The 27,502-nt window shown below is 47.4% G+C and overlaps 2 protein-coding genes across 3 annotated transcripts in view; one reads left to right on the top strand and one right to left on the bottom strand.

The window, feature by feature from the left end:
* Positions 1–7,548, top strand: part of DMTF1 (cyclin D binding myb like transcription factor 1) — a 31,938-nt gene extending 24,390 nt beyond the window's left edge. For both annotated transcript variants that reach the window (XM_069801672.1, XM_069801671.1), the window contains exons 13-17: positions 392–477; positions 1,151–1,315; positions 2,054–2,440; positions 5,228–5,375; positions 6,190–7,548. In XM_069801672.1, coding sequence (XP_069657773.1) covers positions 392–477; positions 1,151–1,315; positions 2,054–2,440; positions 5,228–5,375; positions 6,190–6,299 — 896 coding nt within the window. In that variant the 3' untranslated portion in view covers positions 6,300–7,548. The remainder of the gene's footprint in view (positions 1–391; positions 478–1,150; positions 1,316–2,053; positions 2,441–5,227; positions 5,376–6,189) is intronic.
* Positions 7,546–17,119, bottom strand: TMEM243 (transmembrane protein 243). The gene is made up of 4 exons (XM_069801674.1): positions 16,935–17,119; positions 10,271–10,321; positions 9,268–9,372; positions 7,546–8,056 (listed from the first exon to the last, which is right to left on the bottom strand). The coding sequence occupies exons 1-4, from the start codon at positions 17,010–17,012 to the stop codon at positions 7,934–7,936; spliced, it is 357 nt and encodes a 118-aa protein (XP_069657775.1). The 5' UTR covers positions 17,013–17,119; the 3' UTR covers positions 7,546–7,933.
* Positions 17,120–27,502: the final 10,383 nt, after the last annotated feature.

Raw genomic sequence — 27,502 nt, 5'->3', positions numbered from 1 at the left:
TGGGAAATATAGCAATATTAAACCTGACACCATTTTAAAACAAGTTATACATGATCCAAAGCATATTATTACACCAGAACCTCTTACAAATCTCATTACCAAAAAGTAATTAGATCACTTCAGATAACTTTATTAGTCTGCTTTTATCCCTGTGCACTAAAACCATACTTTCTTTTCCTTTTTTGGATTGTAGAATGCCCTCTTTAAATAGTATTGTATCTTGGGTACCAATCAGAGAATCTTGTCATTAGGATTGAAGCCAGTTTTCTTTTTCCTCTTACTGGAATTAACAGTACTCTGCTATGTAGTAATTATAGTATGTTACGCTCTCTGCAGGGCTGAAACATTTTGGTTTGCATATTTATTTTTCCTCTTTTTCTTCCTTTTGCAGCCTCAACCGATTCCCCTGCTGCTACTGTTGACTCTGAGACAATAACACTGAACAGTGGAACACTACAGACCTTTGAGATTCTTCCAGTAAGTAACAGAGAACTGATATTTGTTACTGCGTTTTTTTCTTTGAAGCACAGCTACTTCTTAGACTATGGAACTGTGCATTTCCCAAAAAAACAGTTTTCAAGTGGAAAGTGGAAGTTAAGAGATCTAAAACTTAAAAGCTCAAAGCAAAATGTATTTCTGAAAGTGTAATTCATTAGTGCTGTGGAGTAAAACGTGAATTACAGTTAAATGCTTTAAATCTGTCTTAATGCCTTAGCGCTATGAAGTTTTCCGTTGTACTCATTGTTTTCTTGTTGAAGTCTGACATAATGGAGCCAGAGGAACCTCCCAGTAAGTAAAGATTCTCTCAGTTCCATTGTTCAGTAATTTATAGCACAGTTTCTCTTTCTTCTCAATGTTAAGAGTAAGTTGAATTTGTTCCTTTCTTACCTGGTGTTGTACAGCATAATACAGTCCTGCTTAACTCTTGGCCTTAGTACTTGTCTTGGTAGTCTAAGGTTATGGATGGGTTTCTTTCTACTTCTTGAGTGCAGTACAGCAATCAATGCAGTAGGGATTGGATTTGTTTGTTCATTTGTTTTCCAGGGGAGTTACAGTTAGACTAGTTCATGTAAACAAACATGCTCTGAGTGCTCAGTGTGGCCCAGGAAGGCAGTGTGTTTAGGTATTAAACTTGTGTTGTCTTTTGTAGTCTTTCCATCTCCAGCCGACTGGAACACCAGGTACATATTTACTACAGACAAGCTCAAGCCAAGGCCTTCCTTTAACGCTGACGACTAGTCCTACCATGACCCTAACAGCTGCTGCTGCTGCTGCTCCAGCCTCCCCAGAACAGATCATCGTTCATGCCTTATCGGTATGTATTTTGAGCAGTGAAAAGACTGGAGTTTGAGCAGTGGAGGGACAGGAACATAATAATGCAGACCCCTATATGGGCATGTTGAATTTGCAAAGCAGTTCTTAAGTCATAACTGTTGCTTTGCTTAAAATATGAAGAGTGAGAATTTCTTTTTTTTTATTATTGTTTTTAAAAAGCAAGTTGCATCAAAAGTTAGCTTTAGGAAGCAACTTAGTTCTTACTGTGGCTGAACATGATGTCTCTTTCTGGTGGTTTGCCCCCCAGCAAAACAAAATACTACAGTTTCCTGATGTTTCCAGTTACTCTCACAAATGAATATTGAAAACTTGTATAGTAGTGACAGTATTACTTTTTATTAGAGAGAGGGAAGGGGAAGCATACTGGAGATTGAATAACAAAAGTGATGCAAAATTGGGAAAAACCTCTGATCTTTTGAATCTACAGTGATCCTCACCTGAACAGTTGCCTCTTTCATATTACATGTTTAGATTATTTGTGACTTAAAGAACAGTTTACACCAAATTCAGTCTATGAATTCATCATTTAAGGCCAGGAAAGGTCAACAGATGATCTGGGCTAGCATACTATATGTGTAAAACTCTAAATTACAATTAGTAATGAGTTCTTTGAATCCTTTTGCTTTTATTTGCTGAAAGATTTGAAGATAACTTGGAGGAAAGTCTCTGACATTATTTGGTTTTTGTTTGTGTGTCTTTTTGCAAATACTGCTTACAGCCAGAGCATTTGTTAAATACAAGTGACAATGTCACAGTGCAGTGCCACACGCCAAGTGTCATAATCCGCACCGTTGCTGCTGAAGATATCTCCTCCTCTGTCACTCAGGCAGAACTTACTGTTGATTCAGATATTCAGTCAGCTGACCTGACAGATCCTCCTGATACCCTGGAAACAAATACTTTCCCAGATGATATCCATCAGTCCAAGCTGGGTGATGAAGAACAGGCAGCCTACAATGAGGATGATGCCTCCAAATTCAGCAGCAGGAACAGCAGTGAACTGATGGATGGAGTTATGGTAAGAACTGAGGAAGAGATTTCAGATACCAGCCTGAAACAGGAAGAGGATTCTCACTCTGATTTACCCAGCACTTATGTTACTGAGGTACGGGAGTGCATGATACTTTCCCCATTTCTGCATCTTTGACCTTTATATAAGGCTATTTATATGAAATACGTCAGTGATTTCATGTATATCGTAGTTCTACAAGTATTTTGTTCAGATCCTCTATCCTTGAGCTTCATTAATATGTTACAGGTGTGAAAGTGATAGCACTTAATTTGGTACTAAGGCTTATATTTTACTTAGTCTGGAGGATTGAATACTGCACTAGCCATGGAGTTGCTTCACTGCTCAGGGTACTTTTGCATGATGACAATGGAAAGTGGGAATATTAGCGGCACCGAACAGTTGCCTTCATCCAATTACTGTTTGATGCTGTTGCTTTAAACTAGGCTATTAATTGTCCAACACACATACTTTACAAGTAGATAGACTGCTGAGCAAGGGAGGTGAGGTAGAGTATTTAGTTTTTGTTCTGTGAATCTAATAACATATTTCAAGGTGCACCACAGTTTCCATTTTTGAGGACTTCTATTAAACATACTACTCCAGTAAGTATCTGTTAAATTGGAATTTGAAGCATTTAAGCTATTTCTCTGGCCTCAGTTTTATTCAGCTGCAACACCTGAGATGCAGAAATGAGCTTATCCAAATTATTTCAGCCGTTGGGATTGTTCATACTAAATTCCTCCATCTTTCAGTTGCTGGAACTATGATAATGAGTAAGTCAAGGAAATAGAGATGCTAAAAAGAAGGTAACTCTCTTTAGTGGGTAGAAAATACCTCTTTCCTTAGAAGCTTGATTAGTTTAGACTGTGGGAAGAGATGAGTTAGATTCAAATACCCCATCCTGTTCTCTAAAACACTGTGCTCTACAGTTGCTGTAATTCTGCTTTATCAGTCTTGAAAATCCATTGTTGATATGCTTTGACTTTGTTAGGCTTTGTGAAGAAGTTTCTAATAGGCACTGCATATCCATTGTGCTCTTACAAAGAGGAGTATCTTTGTACATCTCAGCCATCTGCTGCTACAGAAGCATTTGAATACTGAATGCATCCAAAACTGGGGATTATTTTTCCATTTTCCTTTTTCTTGTCTCATGGTTGACATAGTTGTGATAAGATTCTCAACAGCTGAGGCAGCTCATCAGCTTTCTACTCTCAGTTTAAAATTTTGGCTTTTCGAGGTAGAGTTAGTAAACTTTTACTGCTATAAACCTAGTTCCTAATTAAGCTTTGTAGAAATCGCTTTTGGCTAGCAGGATATAAAGAGGTACTGAACTTTCTATACAGAAAGACAAACTGAGTTTGTAATTCTAATTTGCCTTACACTTCTAGCCAGATTCAAGTTTGATATGTGTATTTAAATTCTAGGAAATAGTGAACTGTCTGTGAACGATTCCAAGTGAAAAGTTACTCTAGAAAAACATGCCTAAATTTTGCTTTCTTTAAGTCAGTCTTGGTTTTATGCACTTGCCAGTATTGTATTGTCACTGTGGGTGTGGGTAGTGGGAAGCAGGCAGTCATGCTGCAGAGTGTTATTATTTCTGGCTGGGAAAGGTGCCCATTTGCCACAATGGCTTCTTTAGTTTTTCACGCCTCCTCTTCCCAGTTTCAAGTCTTTCCACATACTGCTTATCACGAGCAGGTTCAGCTGTGCTCTCTGCAGGAAGCTGCTTTTGCAGGTTGGGCATACTGTGACTTGCATGAATGGGTACACGTTTGGACCAAGTTTAAATCACTGAGCTGCAGCAAAGAGAGTCAACTCCTTCAGGAGCACCAGGGAAAGGGTTTTCAGGCAGCTGCCTTTACAAAAACATTGTGAAACTGTGTAGGAAAATTAAGTTTTGCCATAACTAGGTGGAGGAACTTCAGGATTTTCTTGAACAGAGAGGGCTGTAACCTCTCCCAAACAGTTCCTGTTCCCTCTGAAAACAGTGATATATCCAGGTACCTTCCATTCTGCCAGCAACATTTGCTAGCATTCTGCATCAGTGATTCCTGAAGCTTGAACAAACTTTATGCATGTTACACACAAAAACTGGAATCCAAATATCTCTGCTTATTCTGGCAGTACTATCTAGGATGTCTTTTCACTGCATTTGCAGAACCAGGAGTCTGCCGGAGTGTGTTGTGACACTGAGTAAGCCAGATGTATGACTGCCATTCCAGTACTACAAGAGCTAGGGAAGAGGCAGCAGCAGCTATTACAGGACTGGAAGAGAGCAGGGGTATTGAGCACTTGTACCTGGAAGGAATCAGTGTGTTGCCTATTTTTTGATATAATGAGGTCCAGCTAAAAAAGTTTGGAGCCAACCTACAGTCAGCAAGTGACAGGGCAAGCAAGGCACAGCAATTAAAATGGGTCTTTTGAGCTCTGTGTTCAGTAGTTAAAACTTGACACAGAAGTTCAGGTAAAGCTACCTCATTTGAGGAGCTGGTAGTACTATAACGGTATTGCTTCAGTATCTGAGAACATCTAGATGGCAAGTAGTGGAAAAGTTTAATTATTCCTCTTTATAGACAAAACATTTGACTTAACAAGAGAACATTTTATCACCCCCTTGCAGTCCCTCCTTTCCTCTCCCCCTGCCCTTATACTGCTCACAGGGTAGAATTCTTTTCATCTTGTTTTTTATATGCCTGCACTGGGATGAAACATGCCCTATAAATGCTGAAGTAAACTAGCTCAGATGCTGACATTTCAATTTAATGAGATAAAATTCATCCAGGCAGTGTATTGCTTCCTGTGGAATATGGCTGAGCAAAGGAGATTTTTCTGTTTATGCTACCAAGAGTACACTCTCATGTCCTGTTCTGTGTTGTTCAGGACCTGGGTTCTCCAACGATAGAAGAACAAGTTGATCAGCCTACAATAGATGATGAGACTGTGCTTATTGTTCCTTCTTCCCATGGTTTTATCCAGACAACAGATGATATAGACAGCGAATCAGTCTTGCCCCTGACAACTTTAACAGGTACAACAGTCCCTGTGCATGGTTGATGTTGGAGCTAGGATTCATTAAAGCAGTATGGCACTTTTGAGTTCCCGTAAAGAACACTCTTTAGATCCTTGCTTTCTCTTAAATAATTTTCCATGTCATTGCTATGAAACTTCAAGCAAGTTAGTTACCCAACTGCTATCAGTAGAAGTGGAAGAAAGTCCCACTTAACCTTGTGGGAAAAGCATTATAATAGCAGCCGCTTCATCACTTGCTGAGCCGTTTCCATCACCCTTGAGCCTTGAATTAGTACACATAGGCTAATAAGTAACTCTTTGTTCAGTGTGCATTTCTTCATGCCTGGTGCTTCAATGAAAATTCTTACTTGAGAGAAGACCACAGGCATCAGAAATGCACTTGATGCCTCTCATGGTGAGGGGCAGGCTATTTGGGGGTGTGTTTGCACAGCACTCACCTGGAAGGGCTTGTTAGCTTGTGCCACGCTCCCCAATGCCAAGAGTCATCTCAAACTTGCAAGCAACACTGATATACTCTGCACCTAACAAATATGCCTTTCCAGAGGAAGGATCTCCTTGCAGAGCCATCAGGTGGTCAGCACTAGGCCTGATACAGTAATACCTGATGAATCCAAATGTGAGTCACACCAGCTGCATCCATATAAGTCATAGCTTACCTTGAAACTAGAAACTGAGAACTGCCTACTTTGACCCACGTTGCTTAAAATTGATTAAAATTCCAGACGGCATTTTCTGTCTCCTAAATGTGTATTTTATATCTTGTTACAATGACACAGCAAATGACAGTTCTACTGTACTATGTCTCTTGACAGATCCTATCCTACAGCATCACGGAGATGGGTCACACATTATTGGCTCATCGTTGGGCAGTCCTGACTCGGAAGATTCAAAGGATGTTGAAGATTTAGTGAGCTGTCACTGAGAAGCAGTAATCATGTCCATTTTCTATTGACCATGTTTGCATTATGGAATTAGTTACAACCCTGTGCCACAGTTCCAAAGAAAGCAGTCAGTCCGTATCTTTAAACAGAAACTTCCAGTTTGAAATGACTACAGTGCACTTTCTCTGCTCAGGCTATTTACCTCATTTGTAAAGGGTTACAGAGCAGCCAACCGAAGCCTGATGTACTCCGTCTCAGCTGGGGTGTTTCAGTGTTTTAAAGAACCTCTGTTGCAGTGCTCACTGCTAGGATCCACATGGTCAGTTCTGATCTGACTTGTTACTGGTGTGGTGAACCGCACAGCTGGAAAACTGGACAGAAGTCAAGGATTGTGGACTGTAGCCTCTTAGTGCCACAGCAAGAATTAGTTTGCACATGTTTCATGAAGAATGGGTGAGGATTTCTGCACTTACTGACTCTTGTAATACATGGAGTAAGAGAGACTGTTGCATTTCAGGAAGAAATGTATTCCATCAAAGACTTCAGGGAGCATGGGCAGCATCATGAAGAAATGGTCTGTATTCCCATCTCATCTGGCTTATCAGTATGTCTACAGCATAGGAAGAAGACACAGATGCTTATGGGACTTGCCTGGTCTGCTTGTTCCTGGAGTCCGTTGCTGGCAACGGACAGAGTTCAGAGAGATCACTTGTGGAAATTTTTTTTTTCTTTTCCTTCATCACTACAGCAAGCTGAATAAAAAGGGAAGGGCTATGAGAAAGGGAAGCTACTGGGACCCACCAGCCTCCCCCCACAAGCTTGTAACTTCTTTGAAGATTGCTGTGAATAGGCTGGAACATTTGTCTCTCTCATTGTTTACATGACACTATCAGCCACCTCTCCAGAGGTGATTTATGCAGCAAGTTAGTAGATGGGGGGTGGTGTGGAGGTGGCAAAGTCTTGGAGAAATAGCTCTGTGAGAATTTGGGCATAGGGCCCCAAGGCAAAGGAAGCCAATTAATTCCTACATTCAAGGGTTTGAAACAGACACTAGGCTGAGCAGCAGCCTGTTAGTTAGGAATTGAGAGAAAAAGCTATAGAAACTAAAGACTCATGTATAAATTATTTTATTTATTTCGGTAATTAGCTCTTCATAATCAAGAGTTGGTCTTTTTCAGTCTGTGGTTTTGTTAATGTGAAAAATAAGTTGTAGTTTTAAATGGTTGCCTAGGGAACAGAAATAATTGTATATTCAGTTTAAACAAAATAAAGAGTATTTGTCTTACGTAACTGTAAGATGCCATTTATTTATACTGCTACAGATCCTTGCAATGCTGCAGTTTATTTGTACAGTAATAAAAAATGCAGTTTTTTCCAAAATGAAAAAGCTTGTGCCATTCTGAAACATCAGTACAACTGGAATGTTCATTAAGTGCAACAGTAGCTCTTCAAAAAAAAGCAGAATGTCACGTCTTATGGCAATAATTCTCCCCAACAAGAGGGACATTACATATACATTTACATGAAAATCATGTACTGTTTTATCCTTGCACAACCCACTTCTTTCCTCTCATGCTGACTGTCCTCACTTAAATGTCTCGGGTAGAGCTGAGAGCTGAGCTGAAAGCAGTCTGTCTGACACAGCAGCAGTATCGCTGGGTGTTCCCAATGTCCATCATTTACCCACTTCATGGAAGTACAGGTTGGCACATATACATAACATGACGATTGAAAATAATATATAGTAAATTAGGTTCCTAAATTTAGGTTCCAGGTCTCCTTGTCGATACCAGTAGATCTAGAAGAGAGAAGGAGTTTGTATTACTTTACAATGCCAGGTACTTCTGAGGAGACTCTCTATGGTAACTGAACTGGCACCTTCTAGACCTTTTTTTTTTTTTTTTTCTGGAAAACAACCCAGTTTCATCTGACTGGAGGAGACTAGGTGCTAATTTTCTTAACAATTCTTAACAATTAAGAAATACCACCTGCTTTCTTAGCATACTTGTGGAATACACAAACAAGAATTTGGCAGGGTGTTTCTCCCCCAAACAAGGCTGTTTGTGAAACTAGGGTGCCAGGTTATCTGTGAAGACATGGGTTGTCTTGTCAGCTTTGTTGAAGAGGGTGGGGGGGTTGGGTGGGGTTTTTTTTAACACTCAAAACTGGCTACACCCTGGTTGATGAGGACAAATGTCAGGTTTTGCACTACATAATTGATCTTGGGCAGAGTCATGGCTAGCAGCCATAGAACCAGAAACTGGTACTGACCAGGCAGCACAGAGCACCTTCCCAGCAGTGAGGGTCAGGGGCTCAGGGCTGCGACCATTCCAGGTCACAGCTGGGAGGAGAATGCTCCAAGTATGCAAACGTACAGCAGAGGAAGGAGCTGCTGATATCCCTGCCCATGGCAGGGATGTTGGACTAGACGGTCTTTGAAGGTCCCTTCCAACCCAAACTATGCTGTGATTCTATGAACTCTGACCTGCCAGTTCCCTTTGCCAACAGTTGGGACCAACTCTCTTGGGGTGCCGCAACTGTTGAGTAGAGGAACCTCTGCTACTACCCCAATGAAATGCCACCTGCTGTAGATTCCCACCACTGTAACTCATCCCCTGGGCCTGAGAGGTCACTGACTTCTGCAAGTGCCTGGCTGGCCCCCCCACTTCAAGTGTTTTGCTCCAGCCTGGTCTTCTGCAGCACAATCCATCTCTGGTCCCCAGTCTCCTATTTCACATCTCCACTGGCAGCTACGGGTGGCATTGTCACAGAGGTGACAAGTCTTGCATCACAGCTGGTCTGCAGAAGTTGGCTTAGTTCACACGCTTACTCTGCAGCAAATACAAAACTGGTCACTAGACTTTCATTGTCAACTTGTTTTACGGAGGGAGGAAAGCTTTTCTAGGAAAGTGTAAAAAAGAAGGCGGCACTACGTAAAGTAGATTTTATTCAGACTTCATCCTTGGTCATAGACTCAAAAGCTTGCACGGCAAATGTGGCGGTACTTACAAGTATGCCAGCAGAAATGCAACACAAGGAGATGCAGAAAGCAAAAAATATATTCACAGGTTTTGGAGGTAGTTGCGGGAAGACAAAAGCACTGATTAGAGTGACCTGTATGGAGGAAAACAAAGATGAAGACTGCTCTCGCCTGCCGTCACAGCTGCAATGAGAAGAGAATCGCCCCGACGCCTGGCGTACCGCAGCACTCGCAGCCAGTTCTGCACCCCCCTCCCTGCTCTTTAACTCCCACCCTGTGAAGAGCTGGAGGGAAATGGAAAATTCTGGAGGAGAATCGTTTTGATGCAACTGCAGACTTAGAGGGCTGAAAAAAAAAACCCCCAAACAATAAAAGCTTTGCTACTCTGGCTTGTTGCTGGAAACCATCCTGCAAGTACCCATAAAGCCAGCAGGCACGGGGGTGCACGCTGCCCGTGTAGGAGCATCCCTTCAGCCAAGCTTTCCATCAGCTGGCACCTTGGCTTTCCCTATTGCTTCCCTGCACCTCGGCTCGCAAACGATGCTGCCGCCATGGACCGCAGAACTGCTGCTCTCCAGTTCACGATGGCGTTGCGTTTGTCTTTTAAAGCTTGGGGAAAGCATAACTCGAGACAAAGTGACAAACTTTGGAAAAACTTCTATAAGCCATAAATAGAGGGAATTAAATCATAAATAGAAGGAAGTAAAGAGAACCAAAGACATTCTCCTGGGTCATAAGAACTTTGTCATCTCACCCAGCCTTACGTTCAGCCAGGACGGACAATCTGCCCATGGACTTGGGGCTTTTTGTTGCACAACTAGATCTTAAAACGCGGTTTGAAGAAAGGTATTCTCCTTCTCCTGTTGTCAAAGAGTTTCAAAAGACAGATGCGCCCCAAAGTGACTACCCGGGCCCTAAACTACAGCCTCTTCGGTCAGAGAAGTTTTGCCACCCATTTTGGGGAGCAACTCTGATTTTCACCCTGTCACCTAAGGGAGGCACAAAACGCAGGACGGGATGGGAGATACTTACTACAAGCAGCAAGGATGTTAAGCCGCCAACAACTAGATTGATGACTCTGTCCTGAAGAAAAGAGAGGACAGTTACACACAAACCTTGCCCCCCCAAAAAAACCCAAAAACCACATAAAACAGACAGGTAACCAACAACACCCAGAGCACCGCATCAGCCAGGACCCACGTTATCCCCAGCACACCCAGCAGCACCCTCAAGGCTCCCTGGTCAGCTCTGCCATGCAGGAAGGTTTCCCTTCTTCTGACTCCATGGACCTCAGGGAGGTTGTACTGACCAAGTCCTTGTGCAGCAGGTTTGCTCATTTGCAGTCGGCTTCTTCACTATGTCCTAGTCGATTACAGTGGTGTAAATCCTTTTTAAAAAAATTTTAAAAGTGGGAGTGCACAGACAGAGCTTGTCAGGAAAAGTTTATTTTAGCCTCAGTGCCTGAGAATGAATAGCTTGATAGTGTCTTTGGGAATTTTGGGCTGCTGGCAAGGAGGTGAAGTGGTCCCTGCACCCCAGATGTTTACCCCTAACACCAGCAGACCTGAACACGCCTCAGGATGGCCCTGCTTGGATGGACAGGTATTCCCCCTCCGCTTCTTTCTGCTGCTCCCCGTCAGTATAAAATACTTGGCTGGCAGGAGACAACCTTTTTGCACCTGGGAAGAGGTATCCCTCAGTGTCAGCATCGCAGTCCCACCCCAGATGGCACAGGGGCAGGGACCAGCAGTGACACTGGGCTGCGTGACCGGGGGCTCAGAGGAGCACCCAGGGCAGGACCCCATACTGATGCACTCGCTGGAGTAAGAAACAACTTGATGCAAAAGGAGAACATTCCCCTCCCTGCTGGAATACCTGCCTCCTCCCTTTCTTCGTGGTGCTGCTCTGAGTATAAACATCTATCACCAGGGTCAGACTGGGTTGTACGTAGTCAGGTATAACACCTCAGACGGATGGCTCCCCAAATAAAATGCTAGAACAGCTACAGCAGAAAAGATGTGCAGAGAGAAAAAACCCAGAACTTCAATTAATTATACTAAGAGTCATTGAAGAGTTACGGTTAAAGGAAGGTGAGAAAAGAGCTTGAGCAGTGAAAGCAGCTTGCCCAAGACATCCCAGCCAGCAGGCAGGGCAACCCAAGTTTCCCTCCACCTGGTCTTGCACCCTGCTTCCCTCCTAGCATTACATTTTGGAAGACGACTTGTAGAAGGAGAAGCCCCAGGTCATGAAGAAGTAACGCATGGCAGCGGCAGGGCAGGAGGAGAAAACAGAGAGCAAAGAGGAGGCAGAGAGCAAAGCATGCTCTGGCAGGAGAGGTGCCCGAGCTTGCGGTTCAGTAAGAGGCGGGTGCTGTGCTCCGGCCGTGTTTATCCCCAAGGGAAAGGACCACAGCAAGCAGACTCTTCAAAACCTCTTCTATTAGTCTCCAGCTCCTCTACATAAAAGAGCGGTGGCTGCAGCAGTGGGAAGTGACCCACCTCCATAGGAAATCGTCACCAACAGCCGCTGCGCGGGGTCCTCGCCAGCCAGGCACAAACCCCTTCTCCTCACCGGTGTTTCTGCACGCAGTGTCAGCGATTCAAGAGCAGCCTCTGGGAGCCATTTACGAGGCGCCCCCCACCAACCCCAAAAAATGAGCTAAGAGAAGTAACTCTGGGCAAATAAGAGAGGCAACGGGGCGAAATGCAAGCACGCTACCTCCACGAGAGCATATCGCGACAGCTCGGCTGGACTCCTCTGCCTGAGCTAAAGTAAATTAATTAAAGAACTCAAAGCTAACTTGAATCTAGACAGTACGCAGAGGGGTCCTTAGCCTCTAAAGCAACTCCGATACCGGGAGAGGACAGCAGTTTTGCTCTGCCCGTGCCCTGCACACCTGGCTGAGCCCACCAAGGCAATTTTATGGGGCGGGGGGGACCAGAGTTTGCATTCTGCCTCGGCTCCCCAGGGACAAAAGGAGTGGCAGGAGGTGAGCAGCTGGATCCTTTCTCCCTTTGTGCCATGGGGAGATGGGTTTTGAAGAGCGGAGGAAGGGGAGGGAAAGCCAAGGAGCCGGCTGCAGAGCAGCGGCGGGTCACCATCCTGTACAGCACACAGCCACGGCTGGCTCTCTGCAGAGAGGCTCGGAGGGACAGACACACGGCCGCATACCTGCGGACAGGATACACCATCCAGAAACTCAGCCATGATTAGGTTTCTCCTAATTAACTAGAGACCTGGAGGGTGGCTATTTTGAGATGGGGAGAATCTACCCGTTTTGCCAAGACAGAGACTGGTCTGCCAGGAGAAAACGAGGGGGTCGGACTCGGCAGTGACTGCGGAGCATTTCTCTCTGCCTGTTTTATGGGGTGCGGGAGAGAGCATCCCCCCGGCACGGGGACCTCTCATCTCATGCTGCCGAGTGATGGGCATCACGGCGACAGCCGGATCGGGTACGGATGCCGGCAGCAGCCTGGCTTTGCCACGTGGCAGCCGGTCCCTGGGGGTCAGGGCATCCCCTTCCCCGCGGTTAAACCCACGGTCACTAAAATTTTCCAAATGCGCCGCCGGCAGAAGAAGGTATTTCAGGATCTGGGGATTAGAGCCACTGATCCTGAAATCCCAGGCTTGGCAAAGTGGCAAGAGGCTGTATTCCCCGGTGCCCGCTGACACTTCAGCCCCAGGCAGCTTAGCACAGCAAAAAGGTTAAAAATACACAAGCAGAGGCCAAGACGGCTAAAGGGATTGGGGATGACGGAGCCTTTCACCTCTGCGCCGTGTCCGAGCATGCGGCCCAGCCCAGGCAGACGCTTGTGGATACCGGGCACACAGAAACGGGCTGTGATGAGCCACGTGTCCTACAAGTCATGTCACCCAGCTGGCACAGCCGGCTCTTGCACCCAGCACAGCTGATCCAGGGAGGACTTTTCTCCAGGATCACTATGTATTGTGATAGCTGCTAGAGTAAAAAGACAAAAAAAAAAAGGAGGAGCAGCAAAAAACCTCACCAAAACAGTGAGCATGCAGGCTGCTGGACATCACCTACACCCGCTCAGGATGTTCACACACGGACACCAACTCATGATACAGCCCGGCAGCGCGCGATGCGCTGATGGGGATCCCCGTTCAGCTAGCCAGCAGCCGAGAGGTAGCGAGCTGTTCGCCAGGCAATGAATTCCATGTTTCAGCGTTGCACAAGCTGCATTTCGAAACAGGAGGGTTTCTGCCCTCTCCTCCTACTCCAGGGAGAGCGTTGCAGGGGCTGGAGGCACTGGGCTGTTCCCAGTGAGCTGCTGCGGTGCAGAGGTCTCCCTCCAGCTGCCTGTGGGAAAGGGAGACGAGGTCAGGAAGCATCAAGCCCTCGCGAAGCGGGAGGGCACAATCCAGGATCCTTCGGGACCTGGGTCAGGGTTACTTTGAGCAACAGGGAAACTGAGGCAGGACCGAGGGTGTATCTGCACGACTGCGCCCGCACCATGGGCTTTGAGAGTGCAAGAGCTTTGCTCTTTACCCCCTTCCAGCTCAGCACCTTGCATCCTCAAGTTAGCGGCTTGCAGGCTGAGCCCATGGGGAACAAGCTCCTGGCCGAGGCTCGGCCAGGACAGGGGAATGGGCTGGTCCCCTGGAAGATGGGTACCTGGTGGCATCTCTGCAGGCATGACCGAAAAGCCATTTTTACGCCTTACATCAGCAAGTCCAGATGGTCAGCAGCAATTGCAGCCCATTGCAGCCATAGGGGATACCTTAATCTAGTGCCAGATTAAACTACGTGGAATAGCAGACAGTATATGCTATACACGAGAAGAGCTGTGCTCAGGACCACGCTGGCCACCCTCCCGCTGCAAGACACGGGGACGTGCTGTTGTGCCCTCGAAGGCTCCTCATTCCCATCTGGAGCCGCTCAGCCTCTTCCTATTGCCTTCCGCTTCCAACCCACAGCAATTAACACCCAACCCGCTTATATTTAAATGCTCCCGTCACGGAGGAACCCAAGCAGCTTCTACTTTCCACCTCTTTCCTAAGAAGTCCTGCATCTGTGACGCTCTGTCTCCTCTCTGCCACCTTACCGCTCGTGCCTTTGCTTTGTGCCATCTCATACCCGCTCGCTGCCAGTGCCGCATCCCCAGTAACCACAGCCGAATCCACAGCGCTTGGCATCCAGCAGCATCGTGTTGTCACTCCCCCTTCCCACCAGGGACTTCTTGGGTACCAGCTTGCCCCTGATCTCCGCTCGGGAGCCGGCACGGGAGGGCGAGCTTGGCAGGAGCGGCCGGACCATGGCAGGGGAGGGAGGGCGATGCTGCTGCCCACCTCTCTTATCCCCACAGGGCAGCTTTAGCCCCAAAGCCACCGGCGTGGAGAGCAGGAGAGCGTAAGAAGGCAAGAAGAGGGCATCCCCACCTCTACATCCATCTCCAACCGCCGGCAAGGGTGCGAGACCCCCGAATTTGGGTGCAGGGCTTCCTGGGGTACGAGCACTGCCCCTGCCCCTGGCCTCGTGCCCAGCCCAAGCGGAGGGTCCCGGTTTGCTGGCACCGGCCATCGCTTGCAAGAGACCCAAAAGCGGAGCCGGGGCACGGGCAGACGTGCTTCTCCTGGCAGACCTGTTCCCATTTTAAGGCAAAGTTTAGCTTCGTCATTTCTGAGACGGAACGTTTCCAGCTCCGGACCTCACCAGCGTCCGTCTCTAAGCAACCCCAGTGAATCCCGGAGGAAACCACCCCGGGCCAGCACAGCCATCCCTTGTCCCTGATCCCTTGTCCCTCGGACACGGGTACGGCAGGGGGAGATCATCGGCCGCCGCTGGTCCCATACGACGGGTTCCAAAACCAGCCAGAGGAGATAGGCAGGGGGTGATGTGCAAGACACCGGATCCCCGGGATCTGGGATTCACCAGATCACAGGAACTGGAATTAGCATCCCATGTTTACAATTTACCGCTCTCCTTTGCGAGCAGAGCTACAGCTGGAAAGAGACGGGGGGTCAGGGATCGAAGGCTGGAAAGTTTGGGGTTTGCCTGCCGGGATTGCTGCCTGGCTCCGACAGCACATCCTGGTCCCCAGGAGTCTCCATCCCCGGAAGCTTCCCAAAATACCTGACCAAGGACCGGGCAAAGGTCCCTTTCCCTCCAGTGCTCCCCATCAGGGCCAGCACCCACTGGTGGGGGAGAGCCGTCCCCCCTCAATTCATCCTCTCCGAGGTCCCACCTGTCCTCCTCCTATCCCACATCATTCTGGTTTTCCCCCCAAATTTGGCTGGTATCACTTTATTTATATTTTTATTAAACATTATCATGTTAGTAGCATTTCCAAGTATTTGGGGGGGGAGGGATTATGCATTTTATATATTTTTGCGAATAACTTAGCGCAATTTCAGCCTGCACCCCTCCAAAACCCAGGCGCACGCTGACGGGTATAACCTCTCCTCCCAGGGGACAAACCCCAAGCCGCGAACCGCCGTCACCCCGCTGGAAAGGGGTGCGCACCGCCGGCTATCCTATCGTGATTCCCAAGGGATCGGGGAGCCCCCTCCCCAGCGCAGCCCCCCGAAACAGTCCCCAACCCTGCCGAAAAGCTGCCCGGCTGAGCGGCTTACGGGGGATTGTCACCTGAAGAGTCACTGCCGTGCACGTCAGCCACCGCCGCGCACCCGGCCGAGGAAGAAAACCGAATTACCAGGAGACCACCAAAAGCAGTGTCCCCCCCTCCATCCCCAGCAAAGACCCCCAAAAATTGGGTGAGTTACAGCTCAGGGTGCTGCAGCCCTGGGCTCTGCTTTGGGGGGGGCTGCGGGGCCACGTGTGCCTGGACGGGGCACCCTGGCTGGGGTGACCCCCCCTTGGCCTGCGCCCAAACCCCTTCCCAGCCCTGCTTGGGGGGGTCCCCTGCCCCCCTGCTCGGGGGAGTGTGTGTGCTTGGTTTGGGGGGGATTATTTGGAAGTTTATTTCTTTGGGGGGGGGGCAGGGAGGGGTGTTTGGGGAGTTTTTTGTTTGGGGAGGGGTTCTCGCTTTGGGGATTTGTTCTGGGGATGTGTTTGGGTTTTGTTTTTTTAAATTTGGGGGTTTTTTGTTTGTTTGGGGAGTTTTTGATGGCTTATTTTTGTTTTGGGGCACTGATCAGGAGGGGCTTGTTTTTGTTTTATTTGGTTTTTTTTTTTAACAATTCTGCCAATTTGAAGGGCTCCTTTCTTTTGGAATTTGGGGGCCTCCACTGGGGTGCAGCTTTCCTGATTTTCTGATGCCGGTTTGAGGGGATGATGGAGCTGAGGATATTCTTTCTTATTTTATGTTTTGGGTTTGGTTTTTTTTTTTTTAAATTTGTTGGCAGGTTCCTCGCTGTTAGGGGGCTGGCTTGTTCGGCTGCCTGCGGTGCTCGCTGTGTTTGCTGAGCCCTGGGGCGAGGCGGGGGGGGGGGCTGCCGTTATTCCGGGGGGGGGAAGCTGGGGACGTTCTTCATTACTGGGGGGCGCTTACGTTGAGGGTGGGAGACACGTTCTTCATTACTGGGGGGGCATTTACGTTGGGGTAGGGTGGGGGGATCTCGCTGCTGCATTTCCTTTGCTGGGGTTTATTTTGCCGGAGGGGTCGTTTGGGGGGGTGATGTTTTGGGGCTCCCCCTTCGCGTTGCGGGCGGCGTTTTTTTCCCTTCCCCCGCAAAAGCGAAGCCCCCCTCCCACTCCCCCCCCCACACCCCTTACCCTGGCCGAGGTCTCCCCGAAGAGCGGCCGGTTGTCGGCCCCGCCGGTGCCGTAGCTGCGGGCGGCGAAGCCCTCCATGGCGCGGGGGCGCTGGGGCGGCCGGCGGGGGGCGCGCCCTCATGCTGCGCCCCCCGAGCCGCCTCCCGCCGCGCACCGCACCGCGCCGCCACGCCCACCGCCGCGCCACGCCCACCGCCACGCCCCGTCACTCCCCCGCCGCGCCCACTGCCCCGGCCACGCCCCCGGGGCGTTACACCTGCGGGTACGGCTCTACCTCCTATGGGCGCGGGCGCGCACCCTTGTAGCCGGCTTTGCGCGGGCGCGGAGTCGCCGGCCCCGCCCCTGGGGTGGGGAGGAGTTAAGGGCAGGGGTCTGTCATTTATTGCACTGATGTGTGATTCGGCGCGGTTGCGTTGTTTAAGCAAATGTCGTTATGGATGATGGCGTTGTGGGTTTGGAGAAATTCAGCGGGTTTTTTAAATTTCATTTAATTTAACTATTTTTTTTTTTCCCAAACATCCGACGCCGGCAGAGCTGAAAAATGAAGTTACACACTCTTCCCGGTCACCTAGACACATTATCTACACAAACGAGATAAAAAGGAGTGGTTATTCCTGGAGCTGGGATAGGCGGCGGTGAAATATTTTTGCTCTGTACGTTAGCCGAAGTTTGCGCTCAGATTCACCAAGTGAAATCCGGTGCACTGCCTCTGCTTCGCCTAAAGCTTGCTGCCGCTTTTTCAGAGCTGGAGATGGGTTTGCAGGCGAGAAAGCCCAGGGTGGGGGGAGTAATTTTAATTTTTTTTTAATTTTTATTTATTTAAAATTTTATTTATTTAACATTTTATTTAATATTTATTTATATTTAGTTTATTTTTTATAAATTTTATTATTAACTTCATTTTTAAAATTAATTTTATTTTTTCTAGCTGCATCCCTTGGGCTCACAAAATATCTTTCCTCTTGGATATCCCCAGACCGTCACGGCCACAACATTCCTCCAAGTGCATTTTAGGAGGAAAATAAACCAGTTAAGATGCATCAAATGTCATGGCTCCCAGGACAGATTTTGAATTTTTTGTTCCAACTGGCTCTGTTGTTTCCCCCTTGACCCTGTTCTCCCCTACCACACACCTCTCCAGGACTTCCCGGGAGGGCTTCTTACCCTGAAAGACAAACTCCACTGAGTATGAGTGGAATTTGGTAGAAATGACATGGGCATTTCCTTCTTTGTCTGTCCACTTCTTCAGTTGGGGGGTCCAATTCCCACCACCCCCAGCCACCCAAGATCCCCTTTAGGCCACTGGTCATGGCTCGTAGGAGCTCCCCAACCATTGAACAAGAATCCCGTGAAACCGGTTGCTTTTCTTGCAAAACATTTCCGTCGGTTTAGGTGAAAAGTGATGCCGGGGCTGCTTGACCTCAGGGCCCGAGCTGCGTACGCAGGGCTCTGGGTGCACTTGATCTCCACTCAAGCCTCCTGTGGTCAACAGGCTTGAAGACCAAAGCACCGCAACTTCAAAGATGAAAGGCATTAAGTTCAAGCAAGGCCAGAAAATTATCAAGCTTTCGACGAGCTTGACTTCGTCCTGAGCTGAAGTACTGGGTGGAAAGTCACAAAGACCTCCTGTAAGCCTCCGGCGTTTGTTCCCACACTCACTGTTGGGTGAAGAAGGGTCTCCAGGACTCAGCGGAGAGACTCTTCATGTCATCTTGAGCCTCTCGGAAAAAAAAAATCCCAGGGGGTGAAGGGTGTGACTTCCTAACACACAAGTGCTCTTGACGTACTGAAACCTTACGGTTGGTTTGACGCTCGTTTTTCAGGACTTATATTCCTGAGCAGTCTCTGGCTCTGCCCAGATTAAATACTGAGGGTTGCGCAGGGTCTGGCTGGGGCCAAGGAAGCACGGGGTTGCTGGAGGGGAGCAACTGTGGGAGTCCCCTGCGTTGCTGCGCTTATGCTTGGAGTTACGGCTCAATGGGATAAATGGACATAACCTTTTTCCAGCACCTGTTGACTAATTACCAATAATTAAGAACAAATGCAAAACGCAGGCAAAACTTGACGAAAACCACAAACTGTTACTTGAATATAAATAGCACCAAGAAATAGCTAATAGATGAAGATGTCAACCAATGCTACTCAGAAATACAGTCTAGATTAGTTGGGGTTCGTAAGACAAATAAAACCATTTATCTGTTTCGCCAGGGCTTTCACTTGCGTAGCTCATTTCAAGATTCCTTTCACATTTCCAGCCAAGGGGGGTAGGTTGTGCTTGTCTCAGCCTCTTTAGGACATAAACTGACAAAAACTCCCTTTCTGTTGCTTCCTTCCTTGCTCATCATCAGCACCTCCAACACTTGAAGCTCTAAGACTTTGGTATGAAAGGTATTGCTTAGACTGGGCAGGAGCAAGACAACCAGACTTCATCCTTAGGTATCTAGAACAATATTTTCTGTTATCGAATGTCGCTAGGCAATAGCCATCGGTTTGACTTCCAGCAGGAGGCAGCAGCCTGTGGTCTTCAGAGACGGGTGACAGCCCCAGTGAGCCGGTGCCGTGGCAGCACTGAAGTCACAGCTGGGCCTTGGTGGTGGTGTGGGACAGCTGTGGCTCCTGTGGCCTGTCGCGTGGTCCTGGGACAAGCCAAAAGCACCTTGAAGGGGACAAAGTGATCGGGTGTCCACGCTGAGATCAGAACGGGGGAGTTACTCAGCCCATGCTTTGCTGCAGCATCTCATTTTTTAAATGCTACATCTTCTCCACTTACCCATCTGCATCTCCCGCCTGGACCACTTGCCTGTGCATCAAAATGCCACTCTGGGCGACACGTTCGGTCAGCAGGCAACAACTCTAATTTGATGAGTGAGAATCTGATTGAGCCATTGATGTAACAGACCCAACAGATAACGTAGTGGATTTAGCAGCTGACTCGGCCAAGCGTCGGTTTTCACGATAGAAATGGTTTGATAAATTGCATCCTTTCCGGTGGACGACAACATTTGTTCAGTACACGGTGTGTCTCGTGGAGCTGTGTCCTCTTTCTCAATAGGAGACACGCTTGGATCATTAGGTGAGAAATGTCCCATGGGAGCCGCTCTGCTTCATCTGAGAGATGATGCTCCCCAGCAGCAAGTATCTCAGCGAGACCGCTGCCCGTCCACGAGTTTCGTTCTCTCTGTCAGTGCACGATGCAGCTGAATTCCTTCAGAGGCTGGGAATGAATAACTCTTTGTAGCAGTAGTCCTCACGGAAGGGAAGAAGCAAGATAAGATTGAAAATTTTCTCTGAGAGATCATTTATTGAAGGCTATGCAGGAGTAACAGCAGCGAGAGGGGTGTGGAGGTATCAAGACTCATGGGTCACTTAGGGACAAACAGGAATTTCTGCCCTAAGCTGGGATTTCCTCCGTCAGAAATGGAAAAAGGAGGCGAAAGCTTTTGCTGTCGGTCATATGATATCCATGAACCAATGTGGGATAGCAGCGGCGGAGGCTGATGTGACCCCGGGGGAGGAATTTCTACAGGGAAAAGGAGTAATTTCTGCCCTGGTACCAAGTACCAGTGAGACCCCATCTGGAGTCTGTTCATCATTTTGGCCACTCATGCTCAGGAGAGACTGTTTTGTTCTGAAACAGGTATTGGGAGGAGCTCAACGGTGGCATGATCAGCACAAGGGCCCGTCTTCCAAGGGGAGACTGAAAAGCTTGGCTTGGTTAGCCCTGCGACGGGGGGGCCAAGAAGGGGTACTGCAGTTTTTATACACAGCATGGGGAGGAGTATACGCTAGAGAGCAAGATAAAATGTTTAAGCTAACGGGTTATGTTGGCACAAGAGCAAATGGCTATGAAGGATGCACCCGTAACAGCGTGTTCAGACTGGGGGATTTCAGTCAATCGAAGGAGACCAGTTCTAGGATAACCTTTCAGGCTGAGTTGTGGGGAGCAGAAAATGACATTGCTTTAAGGATGGAGATTCATTGACTTGTGAAAAATAGTATGAAGTGGGGAAAGGGGATTGGCATTGGAAACTAGACATCCTTTTCAACCTGAAGCTTCTTTGTGCAAGCACAAACTGAGGAAAAAAATTAATTTGGCAGCAGATCCTACTCCAACCATGGAATAGGATGCATTTGGTGTGGTGCCTCTCCTGCAGCCAGAGCTCCAGGAACAAACCCTGCTGCCATCAAGAGGCTGATACACCTGGCTCAGGATGCAGGATCCAGTGAGCTCATATTTCAGAGCTCGTCACGCTTCTGAAATCTCCCTTGGAAAATGAGACCATACCTCTAGTCCTGGCACGTGTGGTTAAAGACCTCTCTACCTCAACATTTATGTCAGTACTCGGAATATGTGTCTCATCCTCAGTGAAAATGCTATCAATCTTCTTCAGGGGTATTCCGTATCTTACTTGGCTGGGCAGTGATGGAACATGGGTGTGCAGGGGGTCCACGCTCCCCGTATCTGCTGATGCTCACTCACGGGACAGATCACACAACAAAGCTGTTGGTTTTCTGCCACAGCTCAAAGCTTAGGGGATCCTCTGTTCCCTCGTTACAACCCGGTGGAATTGAACAAATGATAAAATTATTTGCCCAATTTGCTTGGTGATTTGTTCTCTTTCTCATAGAGACTGGCTTTTTTGCAAAAACTGAATCAAGCTGTATTGTCTGAGAATAAAGACAAGCTGCTAATATCAAGTTCAAAACAAGTGCATCCATGACTGCCACAATTTTGATGCTCCATAACACCGACTCACTTCTTTCTACAATTTAAAGTAAGTATGTCAATCTTCAGTGAAAAGCGCGTATGCTTTTCAGCTCTGAAATAAAAAACAACCTGATTTTTAATGGAGGAAATACTATAAAGGGAAACCTCAGATGGTTTAACATTGCAAAGGTTTGTTCTGCTCAGGTTGGACACACTATGCCTTCCCTTGTTCTTGTTTAGTGCGCTTTACATTTGTCACAGCTGGCTGCGTCTAAGTGTTAGAGCAGTTCCAAGGTTTACACGCTGAGCTTTAGCTCTCCTTTCTCAAAAGGAGTCCTGGCATTGCTTCCAAGAAATAGATTTGGCCCATAAATTGCAGAGAGCTTTGGAGTCTCTTCAGAACATCAGCACTGTAGACTCGTAAAAAAATATATGCTCTCTCCTGTCTAATATTTTATTTATTCTAAAGGCCATCACGTGGTTTCTCCTGTACTCTGGGCAAAGATTTAATTCAGCACATATATGAAAATTTTAATCTATCCCGAGGCTAATTATATATCATTGTCATTACTGCTGCTGCCTCCATAACTCATCAGCTGGCTGTTCGAGTCCCAAGGTGGAGGTCAGTAATTCATCTGTGCAGGCAATGCTGTCTTTAGCTCTTCGCCGACCCGGCTCTCTGATGCTCTGCGTGTCCTTTCAAGTGATCTAATGTGCTGGGTTTTCTAATGCATCAATTTATCCCGTAACTCTTTGTTAGCACTGGCTTTCTGCTGCAATTTATCTTAGTCGCAGCTCCAGCAACAGCAGCCACTGGTCTCCTGTCTCCTTCCCTGTAGCGATTTCAGCTTCCTGACACAGCCCTTAGTGATTACAGCCTGGTAATTGGTTTTTGCACCGTTAAATCAGCCTTCAGCTCCCAGTGCGATGGCCCTTTGGCTATTCTATTTGGCATGATTTATTTTGAAAGGATACAGTTTTCTTTGGAGCTTTCTAATAAAGCTTCCACAACCCAAACTTCTTGGAGGACCCAGTTTCCACCTGTGTTTTTAAGTCTAAAGGGAACTTGATTAACAAACCTGCTTCATTACAATGGACTTCAAACTCGTCTCTGTCAGCCCCCAACCCAAGGAAATGCTCTGGAAGAGTTAAAAATGGACAACACATTTAGGACACTGAGATCCTTCTCTATAGTCCCAGAAGAGTTGGGTTTGTCTCCCTCTGTGGAAAGGGTCACCCAAAGGAAGGGGAAAACCATCTCAAGGACTTCCAGCATCGCTTCTCCACCCCGGAGCAAGGGGCACGATTTTTTCCAATTATTCTTGCAGTGCTGAGATTGCACATTTTGTGCCTTTGCATGTGCCTGGGGCACATGCTCTGCTGTGAGGACATGGGGTTTCTGAAGAATCTGTGTGAAAAGAGAATAGAAACCAAAACCTTTATGTTTTGCAGTTCCCACGGTCAGTTTTACTTAGCTGCCTGTAAGGACCGAGAGATTTTTAAAAAGTGATGTGAAGTGGTGTTGCAGACATATTCAAACTGAAAAAAATTAAAATCAAAATTGAGCAAAAATATTTCTAGCATACTCCAGCTGTAATCTAGTGATCTAGCCAAAGGTCCTTGCTTGCTTCTCTCAGCTTACAGCAACTTTCTTTTGAGTCTCTGCCTTACAGCTTTTGGAGATTTTCCCTTAAACAAGGATTCACACATTATTTTAGTGTTAGCGAACTCCAGTGGCAGTGGGACCCAAGGGGCGGATGCCACGGGGGGGAACACGGCACTGCTGGAGTGACCAGCGCCGGCACCGTGGGGCTGGGGCTGATGTGAGCAGCTCGTATCCACCGGCTCCCTGGACGTTATGGTCATTGCTTGGGACATGGGGAGGAACATTAGCCCAACAGGAGGGGGGGGGAAAAATCACAGCCTTTTATCGTTTATAGTCAAGGAGAGGTTCGGGGGAGGCAGTCAGCAGAGGGAGGCATGAGCTCACAGATTCAGTGCGCGTCTCAGCCCGTGGCATCCCTCGGAGCTGAGAAATACAGGCAGAAGGCTTTAAATGGTACTGCAAAACTATTTAATTTTACTTTTTCCACATGCATGTTTAGCTCTTGGAGATCAGATGAGAGACTGAGCATATGAAGAAGCTGAAACATTCAGAGTTGGGGATGTGTTGTCCGAATTATTCATTATAATCTTCACTCTCCTTTGGGTTTCCAGCAGTTTTGAGTTTCATGAGGATTGTGGATTCTCTTTCTTTTACGTTATCTTATTTAATGTATCACAGAAGCTTTCACATCTGCTCCTTCATGCCCCAAAAATCTCAACTGAAAGAGTCACAGCATTTGATAGAAGGAGATTTAGAGAAAAAATATCTTCAAGATTTTTTATTTTTGAGAAAAAATATCTTCAAAAAGAGAAATGTTTCATTAAAATATATGTAAGTACGCATGTATCATGACATTTTCCCTCTGAGCCTCTGATACTTGTATAAGCAATATACCGACATCCAACTCTTCTTTCAGGTTGGTGGCAGACTTTTAGTGGGGCAGCACCTGTGAGCCTGCTTCAAAACATCCCTTTGAAGAGGAGGGGAAAGCCGCTCGAACTGACGCCCATCACCAGCTGAACCAGGGACACCGGTGAAGGTAACGGCAAAACCAGCCCTCACATCATACTGCATTTTCAACTTAGGCAGCATCGCTTGTCAGCCCAGGGAGGGTGGCAGCAACATCGCAGGGAAATCTGGATTGTTACTGTATTTTCAAGAGGAAAAAAAATGCTACTTTTAATAAATCACAAAAGGACATAGAATGACAGTACCATCTCCTGATTTTGCAGGTTTTCTATCTTGTCATTTAAGCTTTCCACAGTGGGATGAACTGAAAAAAAAATCTCCCCCTCCTTGTCCTCCTTGTTATGTGCATATAGTCCCCTTGGCCCCGCCACATCCTTGAAATGCGGGGTTTGTGGTGCTCTCTGCGGAGAGGTGAGGTGAAGGACCTTCCTCGCCCGCAGCGAGTGTGCTTCGCTGTGCCAGGAGAGCTCATCCCACCAGCAGCGAGGGTCTGCGTGACTCCTGCATCTTCCCAAGTCACCTCAAGGCTACCTGGCAGCCAAGCGCATCCAGGAGAAGGAGGTTTCCTTCCCCAAATTCGGTGTCCCTGAGGCACACGCTCCATTAAACGGTCGTTAGCCACAGGGTGACTAAAACACCTGCCTGAAATCCAGACTGCTGCCTCCTGTGCTGGAATGTTTCCAGCTGGCACTGCCAGCAGCCACGGGCTTTTTCCTCTCCGTGGGCTGTGCAATTCAAAACCTGCAGCAGCTACAGCCTCTGAATTGAAAAGCAAGTAACTTAAATCCTATTTGCACAGGGGAGCTGTTATCTTACTAAAAGTTGATGGTTTTCACGGGGTCTGAGGGTGGAGGGCTCCATCCCGTGTGAGAGGTGTGAACCGCTCATCTCAGGGTCTCGCACAGCACCAGTCACTGCTTATATTTAGGTAACTCTGGGCTGAGATTGATGATAGTGGTTAGAAACTGTGGTAGTCCTCAGGCAGTAAAATAAGATGTTCCAGAAACAAAACCTCCGAAGCACCTATTTCTTCATCTCTCCTGTGGCTCATTGCTGATAGTTCAAATCAGCCAAGATGCATCTGATCAGCTGAGCACTGAGGAAAACACTTTCTAACTCCTTTTTCTTTATTGTCAGAGTCCCAGTGTAACCACTTCATTAATTTATGCCTGATTCAAGTCTGTTTATTCGGTCTGGTATCATTCCCTTTTAAGTACCAGATCATGTCCTTTGGGACCTCTCCAGTTTTCCAAAGTTTGTTAAGATCTAAAATTAGTGAATTAGAGAGTCCTGAGCTACTGGTCTTAAGACTGGGAGCGTACATGACCCCAGACTTCTGAACTGAAAGTGTTTATATTTAGCAGGTGATGCTTCATATCCTCCTTGGTTACAGATGGTAAATTATTTCATCTGGTGTAGCTGGATCCTACTACTTTGCTCTGATATAGTAAAGCAGGAATTATGAAATTTGTTGTGGGTTTTTTCCTATTATCTGATGGATACAAATGGTAAAACTGCAAATAACAGAGAAGCTATTCCCAAACTAAGATTCCCAATGACATTTTAATGTCTTCTTGCTGTCTGTAGCATACTTAAGCTTTTATATTTCTTCTGTTTCTTTTGCCTTGCATTCTCAAAAATCTGCCTGCAATATACATATTACCAAGGAGTATCTGTTCTAAACACCTCTTCTGAACTCATCCTTCAGATCCATAAATCTTTCTTCTCTGTTGAAATATTGCTCTGGCCTGACAAAATATTAATCCAATGACATTTTAAATGAATCTCTGTCTTAGTACTTGCAAGTGTAGTAATCTTTCTCACTTGGTGAGACCAAAGTTGTAAGTGATAGGCTATCAAACAGGTATTTCACGTTTTTAATGAGCATCTCCTCAAAACAGTGATCTTTCAGCCCCTGATAGACAGGCTGCCTCCTTTATGAAGAGTCGATGGAGAGAAGCAGGGTCCCTCTGGGCTGCGACTCAAGTTCCTTCTGAACAAGATGAAGACGGATCTGTCAGGGAGGTTAGGATAGGTGTTGGCAGGCTCTACCCACCGCAGCCGCAGAACAGGGCTACAGAGCGAGAGGTCCGCTGCCTATAGCTTCAGGAGACCAGAGCTACTGAAAGCAGCAGATCTGCAGGACCACCATCCTCTTTCCTCCAAAAACACTGCCCAACACATCCCCGTATCGAGCGTGCCTGGCTCCAGCCCATCTCTCCAGGCACAGCATCCTGGCACCTATCTCCTAGCGCCCACAACCCACCTGCTGGCTCGTCCCCACTCACATCCCAGCATTGGCTGTTCCTCAAAAACATCATGTATTTGGCACGAGGGTGCTCCCTAGGACAGCGCAGCGCAGCTGACATCCTCTAGACTCACTGGGCAAAAATGAAGAACGTGCCATGTGTCCAGTCTGCCTGCTTTTTGCTCCGTCCCCCTTGCAAAACCAAGCAGCTGCTTGCAGCTTATCCACCCAAGCAGGACACCTTCCCCTTGGCTGAGGCATTCGGGCACTCCTGCCAAGGCAGGACGAACATCTGCAGCGAGGAGCTGGGACCATGTCCTGCTTCCCCAGCCAGCAAAAGCTGAGCTACTGCCAGCAAGGGAGGAGGTTTCTGCGGGTACAAGATCGCTGGCAAAATGCTGATGCATCTGTGTGGTTGACACACACTCGTCCTTCCCTGAACTCGCGCCCTTTTTCCCTCCCTCCCCCATCCTCCTCCTCCTCCTCCTCCTGTTTTTAGGCATTCCTTTCCCTTTGTCTCCACGTCCTTAGAGCTGCCACCTGCCCACACATCTGCAGCAGCAGCATCACAGAGGTCCTGCTGCGTAGGTGCCTCTATACAGCATCATCCTTCACACTGCAGCCAAGCCGCCTGCCTCGGGGAGGTTGGCATGAAGACATGTGAAATACAAGAGCATCTGCTTCAGTAAGTTATTTGGTTAAGGACTATTCCGTATCATAGAAATAGCAAATAATGAGGAAAACGCTAAATTAAGCACACAGACACACAAACATTAATGAGCAGGTGAGAAGAGAGATAATAACGGAGGCCAGAGCTCGTCAGGCACTGACTGATGGGCCATTAAAAGAACTACTCCAGCCTTGGAGAGGGTCAGCCTCGATTTTGTAACTGATAAGGAGGAAACGTGGTTAGCGTGGATATTAAGGGATATTTGAGGGAGCTTGGGGGACTGCACAAAACTTACTATGGGATGTTTAGGGGAAGGACCAAAGACCCAGGTAGGGAAGGATCAGGGTGGAACAAGTATGGGAAGATG

Source organism: Haliaeetus albicilla, chromosome 14, assembly GCF_947461875.1.
Source record: "Haliaeetus albicilla chromosome 14, bHalAlb1.1, whole genome shotgun sequence".
NCBI lineage: Eukaryota > Metazoa > Chordata > Aves > Accipitriformes > Accipitridae > Haliaeetus > Haliaeetus albicilla.
The sequence above is the reverse complement of the archived record's forward strand: the minus strand, read 5'-3'. Positions and strand labels throughout refer to the sequence as shown.